General features: G+C 36.4%; 1 protein-coding gene and 1 non-coding gene across 2 annotated transcripts; one reads left to right on the forward strand and one right to left on the reverse strand.

Moving 5' to 3' along the window:
• The first annotated feature begins 7,548 nt into the window (after positions 1 to 7,548).
• LOC132068463 (UDP-N-acetylglucosamine transporter ROCK1) lies at positions 7,549 to 15,560 on the forward strand. The gene is made up of 7 exons (XM_059462062.1): positions 7,549 to 7,947; positions 11,761 to 11,809; positions 11,897 to 12,123; positions 13,493 to 13,691; positions 13,766 to 13,909; positions 14,323 to 14,397; positions 14,870 to 15,560. Exons 1-7 carry the CDS (start codon positions 7,799 to 7,801, stop codon positions 15,029 to 15,031), a joined length of 1,005 nt encoding a protein of 334 aa, XP_059318045.1. The 5' UTR covers positions 7,549 to 7,798; the 3' UTR covers positions 15,032 to 15,560.
• Positions 15,561 to 17,644: 2,084 nt separating this feature from the next.
• On the reverse strand, positions 17,645 to 17,717 carry TRNAE-CUC (transfer RNA glutamic acid (anticodon CUC)). The gene has a single exon. It is a non-coding gene; the product is annotated as a tRNA-Glu (tRNA).
• Between the last annotated feature and the right edge of the window lie 52 nt (positions 17,718 to 17,769).

The raw sequence follows: 17,769 nt of genomic DNA on the forward strand, positions 1-17,769 counted from the left end.
AGCCATCTTCAAATGAAAACGACGCTTAAAAGAAATTGGGAAAAGTATTCAAAGACATCAAAGTTGACGTTGAAACTTGCCATAACACCAACTGTGTCATGGGTATGGGGCAGAAGTAGAACTTATTTTTTACGTGGTATTTTGGTTGTTTCAACCTGATTCTAGGACTGATAACGGAAGTTTAGCTACTCTCCTTCAAGTCAAGTCAAGAGATGATAAAAACTATATGACCAAAGGTATATTTGCCACGGTAATCCAAATAACGTTTTTAATTCCCCAAATCCAATGTTAATCCCCACAAAGTGTACATCTTCTTCTCTTCTTCCAGATCGAGTTCTTCCCAAATTTTTTGGTAAATTTCTTCTCTTCATGTTTCATTTCTTACCCAAGATCGATTTTTACAATTTCTTTTCCCAAATTTCCGATTAAAATCGTTAGTGGAAGAACAAGATTGGATTCGAATAAGCTGTTCTTGAAGATCCAATGTCACATTATGAGGCGCGTTTTGGATTAGTAAGGTTCCATTGGAAGACTTCCCGGTCCGACAACAATCCCGAAGAAGATATTGGTTGATTGTACGGTAGTTGAATTTTTTTAAATGGATCTTTCCAAAGTCAAGGAAACATCGAAATACATTATTCCAAAGTTAGAACAAAACGAAGGAGATGCATTGAGAATTAGCTTCAAAAGAGAAGTAAAATGAGATGATTCTGACGTTGAAGTTCCGAAATTGCCGAGATTGTTGAAAGAGATCGAAATGGAAGAACAAATTTCCTCAAGTGATATGAAAATGAAGTGATGGAAGATTAATCAAGCAGATTAACTAGCGAAATTGAAAATGCATATAAAATCGAAAAAGAAGGGGATCAACAACTTTAGGAGCCCGATTTTCACATTTTGTATCTTGTTTTGTTTTTTTGGTATTCGATCACCAAGTTAATGCGAGGAAATTCTTCAACTTGTCATGACCAATTGCCTTAGTGTTTCTTGTATTAAGACGTTGAATGGTTTAGGGGGTTTCCATTTGACGTTAGGTAGGCGTGCTTGGAAAATGTCTTTTCGCTCGTGGTTAATGTTAGGTAAGAACTACTTTTCCATTTTATTTTGTCTTACGCGGTTAATGTACGTTAGGAATCCTTTCTAGTTTTCTTTTGTTTTAAAGGTTTAACGTAAGTTTGAAAATGACCGTAACTAAATCCCTTAATTTAGAAATCAAAGGTTACATGTGCTCTCCAACATAAACCTTGCTTAAATTGAAAACATGAGACCGCCTAATCTATTTCTATGATCTCCCGTTTTTTTTCAACATGAAGTGTATCCTATTTCAAAGAACACATTACGTGCCTTGAAACACAATATATCCCATGTAACTTTGGTTTATATGCTTGAAAAAATACATATATATGCTTCAAGGCAAAGTTTGCCCATATGCATAAGATGCCCCCATCGCATAAGTTTGGTAAACTTCTTAACAAGTTTACGCTACGGGTAAGATACTTAAAGCAAAAACTTTTATGCCGATCCCAAGATAAATCCAGGAAGGAATTTGCATAAAGTTATGCCGATCCGATAACTAAATGTCCGCCCTCAAGACAAAAATGTTCGGGTTGTACTTTAGTTAAACATAACTAAAAGTTTCCGCCGGGAGGGGCATACAAAATTTAAACTTTGCCTTATAAGGCAAACTTTTTTTTTCGTCAAAGTCTATTTTATTCCATCCAAAAACTTACAAAGATAATACTTTTTCCATGTAACTTTGGTTTATATGCTTGAAAAATACATATATACATGCTTAAGGCAAAGTTTGCCCATACAAGGCATAAGATGCCCGACGGGATAAGTTCGAAATCCTTAACAAGTCCCTACCGTAGGGCCGGGCATACTTTAAAGTATAAACTTTTATGCCGTGATCCAGCCCTAAACTCGTGAAGGAATTTGTAAAGTTATGCCGGATCCGCATAAACTTGTGTAAGTATATATATATATATATATATATATATATATATATATATATATAACCCCCAACCACCTTATTCTTTTTGACACCCCTGTCCCCCACATTTGGTTTGCAACATATATACATGACAATCGATGTTACGAAAGAGATTATCTTAATAATACCGAGTCCTTATATATAAACACTTGCACACAATATAAGTTTGTACAAAAGATGATTTGCGCATGTTTCAAGTCCCACGATGACGCAACATGACATCGAAAGAAAGATAATGTCACAAAACAAGATCTAAGCCACCGTACTTTAGTTTGTTTATGACTTCAAAACTAACAACTACATTAACTTGTTCTACCAACTACCAACATATTAACACTACTTTCATGGATCCTTTGTCTTCTTTCGAGTTCGGGGTCGGTGCCACTTTTTCCTTTTATTTACCCTCATCTCTTCAACGTTTGGGTGACGTCATTGTCGCTTAGGACATTCCACCTCACTTCGGGAGTGCTCCCTTGTGACCAAGGTCCCAAGAATTTTGGCATGACCTTATATGCTTTCTTGGAGCAAATATCTTTATCCTACTACTGGCAAGCCATGTCAGACAAAGCAAAACAATTGTTTATAGTTAGTAAACTCACTTAACAAATATACCCAATCCAACAAATATTTCAGTTCATATCAGATGTTGTAAATCCATTTTGCGTGACAAATATACCCATTCCAATGCCCCCTTTGTAGGTGGGTAGTTCTTCCTCTTTCATTATCGCGTACATAAGCTTTTGGACAAAGTTTTTCGGTTTCCCTCTCACATTAGTTGCCGAGAAGTCAGCAGTTGACGAGTGTGCATCGTCGCAACAGCAAAGACTACCACGGGTTTTTCGGTCTTCCCCCTCCTCACGTTAGAAAAATCATGAGAAGCCGCAGGTTGATCGCATAACTTGTTGCATTTTCAAACCATCTAGCACTAACGGTCGTCCTCCTTGTTCCCATACCTCTTGTCGGGGCCGAGAAGTACCATCTCGCACCTCGCAAGTGCATCTATAAGCATAACCTCGTCTTGCACTTGCTCTTGCCGGTCATAAGCCGGATTTTCCTTGGCCTTCCCCTAGCTTTTGCCGGTGCTTCTCGAAAATCTTTCTCGCACCGTAAAGTGCAGCACTTGATTCAAATAAAAGACGTCGAGATGCCGTGAATAGTACTAGTCCACGTAGCTTGTTCTCCGTCGAAATAAAGAACAACACAACATAGGTAAATCAAAACCATTAATCTATTTCAATTTGTTTTCAGGTTTAATGTAAGTTTGAAACGATGAGTAAATCCCTTTAATTTAGAATCAAAGGTGTTACATGTGTCCCATCGCATAAGTTTGGTAAATCCTCAACAAGTATACGCAACATGATCTCGGGGCATACTTTTACCAACAAACTTTTACACCTTCCTAAGATAAACTTAAGTAATAATAACCAAAGTTATGGATCCAAACCGATAACTAAATGTCTGAAAGTCAAGACAAAAATGGCCGACAACCCTTATCCGCACTTTTAGTTAAATCGTGCTAAAGTCCTTCCGGAGGGGCAAACTTAAAAACAAACATTATGCCAAATCCCATGATAAACTCGCGAAGGAATTTGCAGTTATGGTTGATCCGTGATAACTAAATATGGTTTTTTTCGCCGAGATAACTTTTTTAGTTAAACATAACAAAAGTCTCGCTGTGAGTAACAAAATTTACTTTATGATTATAAAAGACAGAGTTTACTTTAAAACTCATACCTTCAAAAAATGCCCTCTTTTGTTATGGTTTTTACCACGACAAATGTCGCAAGTCATGTCAACTCCTTTAACAACTTACCAATAAACTTTTGGAAGATTAGGCTTCTCTTCTCCCCGACCTTCTAGATACAAAATTCATGTACATAGGCTTTACATAAATACGGGCTACAACATGTGGGTTATCGGACTCGGTGCCACATTTTCATATTATGACCGGTCAAGAAAATTCCCACATAAGTCCTCAAGTAGTCTCCCATTGCCTTAATGGCTATCAACAAACTCAACGGGTTCATACTTTTATATAATTTGGCTAAATCTGTGATACGGTATTCCTCGAGCATGAGTGCCCTACAACCGCAAGTTCTATTTCTCAAATCAACAAGATAGACATGGCCCATCACTAATTTCAAACCTCTCTCTCACCATTGAAATCAATATTACATTCCATTGACTTCTTTATGTTGATTTCTAGTACCCTCGCTTGGACTGGAGATATATTAGTTAACCATGTTTTTGAAATTGACTCAAACCGACCTATTCTAGTCATTACCTTAACTCTAATCTCTTCAAGCATAAGATAATGGTTTTATGCATGGTCCTAAAATCCGAGTATCGAGCCTTGGACATATTATTGTCCACACTATCACACTTATACGGTCCTATAAACGATTTACACCAAGTTTCATGGGTAGTACAAAGAAATCGCAACAATATCCTTACCATCCTCGCCCTAGCATTTAGTCGTTTCATTTGTCCGCATTTATCTTCATCTCTCCTTCAAAGGTATTTCACACTTCAAATTGGTTCCTTATCTTTGAAGACCTCTCCATTCTTTTGACCGGCCAGATATGTCTCGCACACATCCCGTGCTCCACCAAAGGGTAACAATTCTTTCATACCGATTGAAGCCCCTACAATTTTTGAGAAACAATTATATATGAATGGACGAAACTAAACGAAGAAAAAAAAGTGATTGTCATACCTTTTCATACGTTCGATATCACATTATCAGAAAGTTCGCCATCTCCCATTCCCAAATCAACCGCCTATCAACAATTTCAAAACCATGTCCAAGTGTTCTTATTCTCATATTCCACTATAGCCCAAGCAATAGGCAACATTTGATTATTAGCTATCTTTAGCAACAAGAACCAATAGTCAATTCTTTTATTCTATTTAAGAAACAAATTCTCATCCAAACCAATACATTTCCACAAACCTACCTAAAAAGCATTTTTTCAAAGATCAAAGCAAATATAAAAACTTTCAAACACCAACCTACCACTTTCACCTTTTAGGTCATCAACCTTAACAACACAAGTACTCCCGTGATTAGTCCTCAACATTTCATCCCTATAGTCAAATATTCTTCCAAACTCTAACACACGATCACCGACACATTTCTTGGAGTACTTTAGCTCTACTACGGGCAGTTGGTTTTTTCAACATGTATAATAAGTTCTTTCCTAATCAACCGCCGAAAACTTGAAAATCCTAATGTTCGTCGTATGAATTATTCTTGTAATGTTTAGACAAGAACTTAGCATTGCACATGTAATTTCTAATTCAACACACCTATGTTTAGGATTGTAGGTTTTGATCATGAAATCATTAGTCTTCTTGTCACAAGACTATTATAGAAAACTCATGAGTACCATCCCTACACCTCACCCTAACCTTTGTTTTTCTCTTTGACAAATTTCTCTAACCGCACACACCCCTTGAAGTGCATATTTTGTAACTTTTCCCTAAACTCATTCACATCCTCAAAAACCATCCCCAACTCCCACATCACTTTTTCACACAGCTTTTGTCAATAATTATCCTTCTCCCTAGCCCTCCTAGACCCCGACTCATCATCCGTATCCGATTCAACACTATATGCATCGTAATCGATATACACCGGCTCATCCCCAAGAACCTTACCTTTCAAGCTTGTATCGTCAAACATCAGCAGCTTCATCAAAGCCCGATCCGGGACCAACTTCACCCAAAGAATTTCTCCAGGGTCATTTGGTATCCTTTCTCTTTTTTCCTCCTCCGATATGACCTCCTTTCAACAAAATGCACTCTTCATGAACATCATCACTTTCATGTTCAGAGATCATGTTCATTAAAGAGTTCTGCATCAAAGTCAGAACTATCATCAAAGACTCGTTCAAGAATAGGAAATTCACTACTTAACGGGTCTTACAATTTTTTGTCATTAGCAGTTTTCTTTGTTAATAGAAGGAGTAAGCTGAGAATTTCACGTTCTTTATTAAAAGCAAACCCATCCCCCTTGTTTTGTATACCCCCATCCCTTTCTTTATTAAAAGCGAAAAGATTCCTTTAATTGCAAAAAAAGGATTCCAACAAAGCAATGACCATCTACATTATCTAAATTATCAACCATGGACAGACATAGATTTCAATAGTATCCCCATTTTCAAAACTTTGTGAAATTTCGAAAATGTCCTGTCGCACTTGATTTCTACAACACTATCACTATTAGGTATCCTAACACAAAACGAACAACTTGTATACCCTAGTTCTTTAATATAATCCCTTAGTTCAAAAAAATACAACCTATCCACATCAATATCCAAAAACTCTGTTATTTGTCCACCCTCATACTTTGAAGCCACTACTAACATCCAAAACCCCACCACGATACCATCTCAATGTTACTAATACAAACCCACTCATACCCGAAATTACAATTCAAGAATAGTACAAACAATCGCACCACACATACACAATTAACAATAGATGGTCAACAACAATCACAACCCCACACACACATCAAATAACAACAATTAAATTGTAAAGATACAAGGCCAAACAACATAAAATCACATTTTTAAAATAAATTGGACGCAATTACAAGAATTACCACACGACATAAGATTACACATCTCTTAACCCCAAATAACCCCAATTTAAACTAGAAAAACCCATAATTTTTTAACAAACCCTAGAAATTCATACGACAATTTCATAAATCCTATATAATATGGAAAAAAATAAACTTTATCGCCAAAATACCGACAAAGAACAAGACTAACCCGGTATTTTTTTTCGCTTTACTAAAAAGCTTGAAGATCAATCGACGATTTAAAAATCCACCCGACGTTACCACCTAAAGTTAGTTTAACTATGATTCACAATCGATTTGCAAGCTTAAAATGGTATTTGAGTGATTAATATGGATAAATCGAGTGGAAGGTGAGAGAGAATTTTGGATTTCAAATTTTGGAAACCAAAATAATGAAAATGATCCGTTTCGATTTTAATTTTATGAGCGCGTGCATACACTCAAACTCGTTTGAGTGACTTTATCCCATTGAAAGGCAAAAATAAGACACAAAAATAAGTCCAAAGACATCTCAAATGAAAAAGTTGAGGCAAAATTACGTTTCAAAGCCATCTTCAAAATGTTTTACGACGCTTAAAAGAAATTCAACACCATAGGCAAACAACAGAGCAATTTTCAAAGGATTCGAATAGAAACAGGCCCGATTCGAGTATACATTTTCGGGTCGACCCGTTATGGCTGCCAACTCACTTTTTTTAAAAATAAAAATATATACTTTTTGAAAAAAATAAGCACTTTTGATCTTCGACCTAACCAAACAGACTATTAGTTTCAAACATTAGTCATGTTACTTTCGAGAAATAAAACATGACAACTAATATTTGAGAGGGTGAATTTTAATATGGCCAAACAAGCCATTTGTCAAACATTTGACTTTCGAGAAACAAAACATCACGACACATGTGACGTGTCGAACATTTTGAAAGGGGATAAATTAAATCCCAAAGATACGTATCTTTTCTAAATTCAAACAAAATTGGAAGATTGCTTCCTTCATTATTAGTCAAAGAAAAGAAAAGTCTTTATCTGACCAATTATTGAAGACTCTACAAAAGTATTTTCAGTTTCAAAGTAGTAACTTCAACCAAAACGACGTTGTAATATTTACGCAAAACCTTCACCATTTCTACATCGCTTTCCGATAAACAGCAATTTACGGAGGATCCGAATAGAAACAGACCCGATTTGTTTACACATTTTCGGGTCGGCCCGTAATGGCTGTTACAGTATCCAAAAAAGCTCCGAAACCGAAATCCGATAACCCGACGACGACGGTAAAAACCGGCGGTAAAATATGGTTTTATTCGCTGCTTCTCACCCTACAGTACGGTGCTCAACCACTCATTTCCAAGCGCTTTGTCAGGTTCAAATTTATGCACTCCTTTTACTTTAATTTTAATTCTTTGAATATATTAATGTGTATTTCAATTCAAGTGTGAAAATGTGTGAGGTGTACTTTTTTTTTATGGGAAAATTACGCTCTATATCTACTGGGAGAAAATATTTACACGCTTTAGCCCACATTTTGAGTTTGTTACCTGGTTTAGCCGATATTTGTGTATAAACACCTTTTATACAAGCTTTATACATTATGTATAATGTATAATATTGTATAAACTGAAAATATGGCTAGGTGGCGTAATATTTTATGCTGGGCTGTATAATTTTGAAAATTTCCCTTAATTAATTTTGTCTAGTTTTGGTGTTTTTGGTACAATGCAATGAAATTATCTGAACATATTGATGTGTATTTCAATTTAAATGTGAAGTGTGCGAGGTGTAGTTTTTATTTTTATTTTGATATAATTGTGCTTGTACTATATCCTAAGCACTGTTTTTTTTTTTTGGGAAAATTAGGCTCTATGTCTACTGGGAGAAAATGTTTACGCCACGTAGCCCATATATTGAGTTTGTTACCTGGTTTAGTCCATATTTGTGTATAAATACCTTTTATACACTACTATTATACAAGGTTGATACATTATGTATAATGCTTTCCCCAAGTATAATGTTGTATAAATAATATTGTATAAACTGAAAATATGGCTACATGGCGTAATATTTTATGTTGGGATGTATATTTTTGAAAATTTCCCTTAATTTTGTCTAATTTTCGGTGTTTTGGTAGAATGCAATTTAATTATCTGAATATATTAATGTGTATTTCAATTTAAATGTGAAGTGTGTGAGGTGTACTTTTCTTAGTTTGATATAGTTGTGCTTGTACTATAATCCTAAGCATTGTTTGTTCGCGCATTTAAGGAAACATATTGAGAAATTTTGGAGGAAGTTATGGTGCAGTTGTTAGTATTGTTCCTTTACTTTGATTTTATCTAATTTTCAGTGTTTTTAGTAGAACGCAATTTAATTCTCTGAACATATTAAAGTGTATTACAATTAAAGTGTGAAGTGTGCGAAGTTTACTTTTTTATTTTGATATAGTTGCGCTTGTACTACATCCTTGGCAAACTTATTCACCTATTTAAGGGCAGACATTGAAAATTTTCGGAGAAAGGTATAATAAAGGATTACCCCGTGTCTGAAGTTCTTTTTGGAGTTGTGGCTAGTGTAGGATAGGGGGAAGGTGGTGTATACCATATGCCACATATCAAATATATCGAACACATGACCTACTGGTCACCGAAGGAGTAATTCTAAACTTGCGCCACGGAGCTCGTCCTCATGGTGTCCTAGCATCTTGTATTTGAGTTGTTGGGTGGTCTTTACTGTTCAAATTGGATAGTCATGGAATCTATTTGTCCATGCTTTTCTAATTGATGTTTAGTATGGGTATAAAGCAACCATTATATGTTTAGTTACAGGGTTGTCAAAAGTTGTCCATTTGTTTTCCTCCTTGAAGGGAGATAAGATAACGATAACAGTCTCTGACAAACCCACCTATTATGTATTTGATTTGAATGCCTATAAGTACTACGAGGAGGTTTGGCGGAGACAATGTAAGACTTTATATTGGGGGGGGGGGGGGGGGATAAAAAAAATCCATTTAATAGTGGCAAAAGATAACAATATCTATGAGTGGAGGATGATTAGGAATTATCAATTTTCAATACAACAATTTTGGCTAAATGGTTGTGGAGATTCATGTCAAGAGGACAACGCTTTTTGGAGAAAGATAATATCTACTAAATATGGTATGACATAATGGATGGTTTCTTAGACAAGGGCTAATTATATGGAGGAAGTTTGTGGTTGGAGTGAAATTTTGAAGGATAAGGAGAGATTCTCTAGATGTATTGATTATATAGTGGGCAGTGACAGTAGTGACGACGGAAGAAATAGCAAATAGGGAAAGTTCCAAAAGAAAATCGAAATAAAGGAAGAAGAAAAGATAGAAAATAGGATCTAGGAACCAAATTGATATAGTTATGCCACTATTTGCATTGACCCATATATAAAAGATAAGGGAAGAAAATTACCAAAGAATAGTTCCACCTTCAATGGTAATCCAAGGAGTTCTTAAAAATCCAAAAGACCTCTGCCTCCATGAAGGTCTTCAAAACTGGATAGAAACCCACAGTACTCCTGTTTATGTTACTAGTTAAACTTTGAGTTTATGCCTAGGTCCAAATAGTAACATAACTAAAAGAGTCGTGAGATAAGCGAGGTGTGTAGCACCATGATTGAATCATGCCGAAAGCTCCAATGAGTGCGAGTCTTGGTCAACAAGTGGTCAAATGCTGGTCAAACCCATGACCATCTCCGGTCAAACTTGATCAATTGTTGATTAACCATTAACAAAGCCTTTTGGTTACTAATATATGCTCGTGGCCATGTTGTCAATTAGGGCAAAGGTTTTGGAAGGATTTATGGTTGATGGGTGCCTGTGGAAAGTGCACTCTATATATGGATTGACAAACGAGAATGATGCTGAGGTATGTGATCATCAAGAAGGGATAATCAGGGGAATGGCGTGGGAACATTCGGAGGGCCACCCAAATTGGCAACAAATCAGATTGAGGATCTTTGTTCAGAAATTTATGATGTGGGAAGGGGGGAACTTTACCTTATTAAAAAATGATTGGGGGAAGGAGGGAGAACTGATAACATGGGGTGGGGAGTTGGGAGCAAAGTATTTTATGGTTAAATTGTATCGCACGGAGTTGGCAGGTAAGGAGGTACGAATGAGGTGTGAAAAAAAAAAGGTTTGGGCGCTAAGGCTCATAGAGAAGTTCCTGTTTTTCTTGGCGTGCAGTATGAGATGCCATCTGACAAAACTGGTTAACCCTTGTATTCTCATTGTGTTGGTCTTGTTCTACTTGAACCTTTCTTCAAAATCTGTCAGGTTGAATTCTTGTTGGGAGTTGAACTCCTTCAATATTCCTTAGTTTATTCTTTCTGGTTTGACCCAATACTTCAAGGCTTCTAGCACATGAGCACATGCCACTTAGGTCCAGCTAGCATACTTCTTCCCTCTTAGTTGCAACTTACCTTGACTAAAAGGACTTTTTGAAGCAATGGTAGATATTAGAATGGTTAACATATCATTCTTGATTTAAAAGAAAAGAATGGTTAACATATCGTCTACCAAGGTAGTAAAAATAAGAAAGTTGTATTGTCTTTGCTTCCCAATATGTCAGAAAGTCAAAAGCAATTCATCAAATATAATGTTGTAAATAAAAAATAAGTCATTAAATTTAGAAGAAGATCGTCCTGGTTGTGCTGTCACTCCCAGCCTCAGTTATATCTGTTTATTTTTTTATTTGAATCAGGCCCGTATAGGTTCCTAGGACTAGTTTAGCGCCTAAGGTCCCAGGAGCTACGAACTGGATCTACCCTATGAAGGTGTGGGTCAACTCCTTAGCTAGGGGTCCCGGTAGGGATGGTCCCACATCTAATTTGACCAGCTCAATGAGCAAGTAACACTGCAAAAATAAGATCAATTTTTTTGATTAAGTAGGATATATAAACAAAACAAAAATTCTAATCAAGGCAATCACCTATGGGTTGCCTGGTTCCCCCCATCTTTCTGTGTTTCCTCATTATATCAAATATGCTTTTTATTGTGTCTATTTTGCCACTTTTTACTTCCTGTCTTGGTAAAGGAATGTTATGCTTATTCTTTCACATAAATTGTTTGGTGATAAATGCTCTCGTATTCCTTGTTAAGATTTATAGTAGTATGATATCAGTATTTCATGTTCTGTTCTTCCTACAGGCGTGAAGTGATAGTTACTTCATCTGTTTTGACATGTGAAGTAGTCAAGGTAAACTTCCTTATTTTTTTCTCTGCATCGTCTTTCACTCCATGGTTCCGCATTTTCACTTACATATACCTTCCATTTACTTTGCAGGTTATTTGTGCTCTTATTCTCATGGCAAAAGACGGCAGTTTGAAGAAAATATACAGGGAGTGGACCTTAGTTGGCTCTTTGACTGCATCTGGACTGCCTGCTGCTATCTATGCACTACAAAACAGCTTATTGCAGATCTCATATAAAAATCTTGATTCACTCACTTTTTCAATCTTGAACCAGACAAAATTGTTCTTCACAGCCTTGTTTACTTACATGATATTGAGGTATGATTTTGCCAGGTGACCGTGCAAGTTAGTATGTCGATCCAAAATGTTGTCTATCTGTTGAATTGTATTGATCGTTATCTTCTTTGTCGTAAAGGATCTTTCTAAGAAAAGATTATTGACCAAGTGTATGTTTTGGTTACATTTGGCAACCGTGGTAGTGCTTTGGCTGATAGGGGTGGTTTGGTTACAAGGATAAGGGATTATAATCCCGGGGGATAAAACGTGGGTCTTGTGATCTATAGGTCACTGGTTCGAGCCGTGGAATGAGCCACTAATGCTTGCGTCAGAGTAGGCTGCCTACATCGCACCCATTTGGGTACATCACACCCATTTGGGGTGCGACCCGTCCCTATTACCTTGAGTGAACGCAAGATGCTTCGTGCACTGGGCTGCCCTTTATTCTATCCCACATTTGGTAGAATATTTAATTCAAGGATTAGCAATCTCAGTACTCCCTCCGTCCGATATTACTTGTCCACTTTCCCCTTTACACGCCCTTTAAGAACTCATAAATAATAGTGTATTTTTACTATATTACCCTTATCCCTCTCCAATTAATTGCACTCTAATCAATATTAGTTACTTTAAAAAACAATTAATTTTATGGGCAAAGTAGGAAAAACCTAACTAATTCTATCTTGATTTTGTAAATGGGCAAGTATTTTGGGACGGATATTTATAGTAATGTGGACAACTAATATGGGACAGAGGGAGTATTGTTTATGCCATAATTATGGTATTATTTTTATACCACATTCTTTAAGGGATAACAATTGCGGGATAAAACAACAAAATGAAACATTTGCCCTTCTCCAAAAGTCTTTTAAGAGTCATGATTTATATCATACCCGCATATCCAATTCCTAGTTCAGTGAACCAAACATCTACCAGTAAAGTATATCCACTAAATAATCCCGTAATTATTTAGTCCCCATTTTATAATCCTGATGTAACTTGTTTGCAGACCAAATGACCCCTTAGTGTCTCGGATAGTACCTACTTTATATGGTAATATTGTATTATGAGATCATAGTTGTCAAACAGATTTGGTAAACATTCTTTGTTTTTCATAGAAACTATTCTTTGACATCATAACATTCTCTGTTTTCATAGAAACTATTCTTTTACATCATTCTTTGTTTTCATAGAAGCTGTTCTTACATCAACTGATTCACTTAGCTGGTTAGTTGCAACATTTGTCATTTAAATTAAAATTTTGTGACATTAGAGATCTCTGTGTTGGTACAACCAACTCTTGTTTTTCATTAGCTGTTTAAACAATTCAACAAACAGTATGTAGCTGTAATATTAGTGTATCATGTGGTTCCTGAGAGTTTTATTGCCCAAATCCTTTATTCTTTTTCAGGCAGAAGCAATCCATTCAACAAATTGGGGCTCTTTTCTTGTTAATCATGGCAGCAGTCCTTTTAAGTGTTGGTGAAGGATCCAGCAAAGCTTCCAGTAGTAGTAACCCTGATGAGATCTTATTCTATGGAATTGTACCAGTTTTGGTTGCGTCTGTGCTTTCTGGTCTGGCATCTGCCTTGTGCCAATGGGCATCTCAGGCAAGTAAACACTGTTATTTTATGAAAGGATCTTTGCATTTCCTCCATTTTGATATGCTTCTTGTCTATTACAGGTTAAGAAACACTCATCTTACCTGATGACTGTTGAGATGTCCATTATTGGGAGTCTTTGCTTGATAAGTAGTACTTCCAAGTCTCCAGATGGAGAAGCTATTAAACAGCATGGATTCTTCTATGGGTGGACTGCATTAACTTTGGTAAATCAGCTTTGTCAATATACAATTCTTTTTCCTATCCTTTATGTCATGGGAGCTTGTTAAATTGGTATTGCAAGTACTCAAAACATCCAGGAACAAGAGCCGCCATGAATATGGAGGTTTCCTGAAAAAAAAAAAAATAGTTTTCTATCTGGGATATCTTCTATTAATTTGCCTGACGTTCTTTTGTCATATGCATCTTATCCTCTGGTTAGATCAAACTGTCACTTCTAAATTTGTTTTGTTGAGGATAAGAAATTGTTCCATGAGTTAGTCATATACATTACCTTTTGTTCATAAAGAAAATCAAGATGGCCTGTATTCATTTTCTTTTCCTTTGTTTATCTTGGAAAAGGAGCCTGATCTATCTAGCTAAAACTCATTAGATGATACCTCTACTTCTTTTGTTCCAGGTCCCTGTTATCTTAAATGCGGTTGGTGGTATTCTTGTGGGTCTTGTGACTTCATATGCTGGTGGTGTTAGGAAGGTAAGTGTCTACTAAACTTCTTATGCTTTTCAAGCTGTTCGGAAATTGAATGGGCTTGAAATAATATTGTTGCCATTCTCTGTTATGGCTTCGCCTTCTTGTGTCTTTCCCCTTGATTTATTTGAGTCATTTTTAGCTCTGATGCATTAATATGCCACTTAAAGTGGAGTCCTAGGATATTTTCTTTTTTACTAATTCGTTACATATTCTCTTGATAGTTCATGGCGGAGTGGAACATTTAATTGTATGCTCTAATTATTTTTTTCAATTGTTTTTTCTGGTCTACAATAAGATGAGGTATTAAAAGTTACGTGCTGTGAAGGGCAAATCATCACTTCCTATTTCTTCCATGTTCCTTTTTGGAGAAGTCCAATCCCTGCACCCCCTCCCCACTGTACTTTCTCTTACTGTTCCATTACCATCCGTTTCTTGACAATGTTCTTTCTTCCTGCTTATCTTAAATTGCGCACAGGGATTTGTCATTGTGTCTGCGCTTCTTGTAACTGCTCTGCTCCAGTTCATGTTTGATGGAAAACCTCCTTCGCCATACTGCCTTGTGGCACTTCCATTGGTTATGGTTAGCATAAGCGTATACCAAAAATATCCATATCGTGTCAAGAAGAAGCAAGTGTGAATCTTGAATACGCCATCTTACAGACTCTTAAGCGTAATTGCCGACATTTGGCAAAATGGACAATTGGTTTTACTCATCTAACAGGAAAAGAGTGCTTAGAGTTGACGGGTACCATTAGATGAGTTTAACTATCTCAGAATTGGGATATTGTGTAATCTGTTACATATATCTGCATTTGATGTATATGGATATGTTCAGCATGATTCAGCATTAAGTACAGGGAATTGGTGGATTCCTGACTGGACACTCCTATATGTGGAATCGGTGTTCCTGAGAAAGATTTATGGTGCATTGATTACCGACTAATTGTTTGAAGCCGCGAATTGAAGTTTAGTTGATTCGGGTGTAAAGAGAAAGATGCTTTTCTGCTATATCATCTTCTCTTATTAAACTTCTGTATATGTACTTGTTTTCTCTATTATTGTCTCTGCATATTATATTTGCTGTGCTACAAGGGGGCGACGAGTTAAAAATTGGTGAGCAAAAAGCTGTGTGGAATGGTTATCGCTGTCAATTTCCTTTGTCTCAATCTCCAATTACCTTTTTCCATTTTATTATGGTGGAAGCTGAATTTAGTTTGCTCATCATTCTGGTTTGTTAATCACATCTTATTATAATGCAGTGATGTGAACTGTTAATCAAGCTTTAGCCCGTTTTAGAAAATTAATTACATAAATTTTAGTCATTATTAACGCGGAAACATCATTTGGATGATCATAACCCCAGGCTGAAACGCGAGAACCTTTTAAAATTTCTGCGCAACTTGAAATTTCGAAAAGTTAAAAGAGTTTGAAATATGGTATGGCTATGGTGGAGGAAGGAATTTCATCAAGATGATTGAAAAGAATGTTCTCGTGTCTAAGGATTCAATAATTTATAGATATATGCACATAAACCTCCTTTTATGAATATACACAGTATAATTTTCTAACAAAGAGAATTTAGTGGAATCCTCTTCTGATGTTTGGCTCAGCCACTGCATGGCGAGTGTATCGTATTTGAAATTATATTAGAGTTTACAACAACAACAAGAAGCCCAGTAGAATCTCACCATGTGGGGTCCTATGAGGGTAGAGTGTCGAGACTTAACTCCCACCTCAAAGGTAGGGCGGCACATGCTTTCGAAAGACCTCTACCAAGAGATAAAAACAAACAAAAGGTCGGATAGGTCAAGATATCAAAAACAATATGAAAACAAGGAATAACAAAAAGTGAGAAAGTCATGGTAAACGACTGGAAAGAAAGGAGCATTAATTACTATAGATAAATAAGATAATCAAAGTACAAAGGCCCAACAAATATAAGCAGAAATCAAATGGCAATAAACGAATGAGTAAAACTACAACTATTATGGTGAAAGGGTAAGCAATCTAGCCTTCTATCCTAATCTGAGTCCTCCACAACCTCCTATCTAAGGTCATGTCCTCGGTAAGTCGAAACCGTGCCATATCCGTCTAATCACCTCTCCCCAATACTTCTTCGCCTCCCTTTACCTCTCCCCGAAACCGTCCATAGCCAACCTCTCACATCTCCGCACCGGAGCATCTGTGCCTCTCCTCTTCACATGCTCAAACCATCTCAGCCTCGCTTCCCGCATCTTGTCCTCCACCGATGCCACTCCCACCTTGTCCCCGATATCTTCATTCCTAATTCTATCCCAGAAATTATATTAGAGTTTAATGGTTTTAAATGTAGTACTACTACTATGATTTGTGCAAATGAGAAATATTCTTTTTGGCAAGATGTATCAAGGACTAGCATTTTCTCTCTATAATATTGAAGCGAGGAATGTTGCGGAATTATGACTGCAAAGCATAACCGATCCCAAGCAGGTAAATGAAGAATTATAGTGGATTCTCACAGCCAGTAAAATAATACTTGTAGCCTAGGCGATAACAGCACTAATGCACGGAATCATATCAGCAGTTTGAAGTTAAAGTGTTTTTGGAGTAGTGCCAGGAATTAGGATGGATGACTCCTTGGAAGTCTTCGTGTAGTTTGTAATTGAGGTGTAATTATTGATTGATTAATTGGATATATTATAACTATCTTCTATGACATTTCACTAGACAACCAAGTAGTCTTTGGAACCAATATTTTACGTTATGTTATATTAGTATGTTCTTTATAACCATATTTTGCTATAACAACAAAATTTATTCGAACGAACGAAGTCGTTATAGAAATGTTTGACGTATAGCGTGTATACGGGGAGTATTAACTCCGAACCAATTCAAGTTACTATGATAAAGTGAAGTGTAGACAAAAAAAAGATAATTCCGTTGCCGGGACTTGAATTAGGATGGATGACTCCTTGGAAGTCTTCGTGTAGTTTGTAATTGAGGTGTAATTATTGATTGATTAATTGGATATATTATAACTATCTTCTATGACATTTCACTAGACAACCAAGTAGTCTTTGGAACCAATATTTTACGTTATGTTATATTAGTATGTTCTTTATAACCATATTTTGCTATAACAACAAAATTTATTCGAACGAACGAAGTCGTTATAGAAATGTTTGACTGTATAGCGTGTATACAGGGAGTATTAACTCCGAACCAATTCAAGTTACTATGATAAAGTGAAGTGTAGACAAAAAAAAGATAATTCCGTTGCCGGGACTTGAACCCGGGTCTCTCGGGTGAGAGCCGAGTATCCTAACCAACTAGACTACAACGGATTGCTGTTCTCTTTACATTCTAGATGCTACAGAACTTATTGTGATGATTGAA

This window comes from Lycium ferocissimum, chromosome 8 (genome assembly GCF_029784015.1).
Source record: "Lycium ferocissimum isolate CSIRO_LF1 chromosome 8, AGI_CSIRO_Lferr_CH_V1, whole genome shotgun sequence".
Taxonomy (NCBI): domain Eukaryota; kingdom Viridiplantae; phylum Streptophyta; class Magnoliopsida; order Solanales; family Solanaceae; genus Lycium; species Lycium ferocissimum.

Bases quoted from the DNA above. Each gene is read 5' to 3' on its own strand.
- LOC132068463 (XM_059462062.1), top strand. From the start codon at position 7,799: ATGGCTGTTACAGTATCCAAAAAAGCTCCGAAACCGAAATCCGATAAC. The intron at 12,124-13,492 runs GTATGATTTTGC...ATTCTTTTTCAG, and splicing joins TTTACTTACATGATATTGAG to GCAGAAGCAATCCATTCAAC. The intron at 13,692-13,765 runs GCAAGTAAACAC...TGTCTATTACAG, and splicing joins TGTGCCAATGGGCATCTCAG to GTTAAGAAACACTCATCTTA.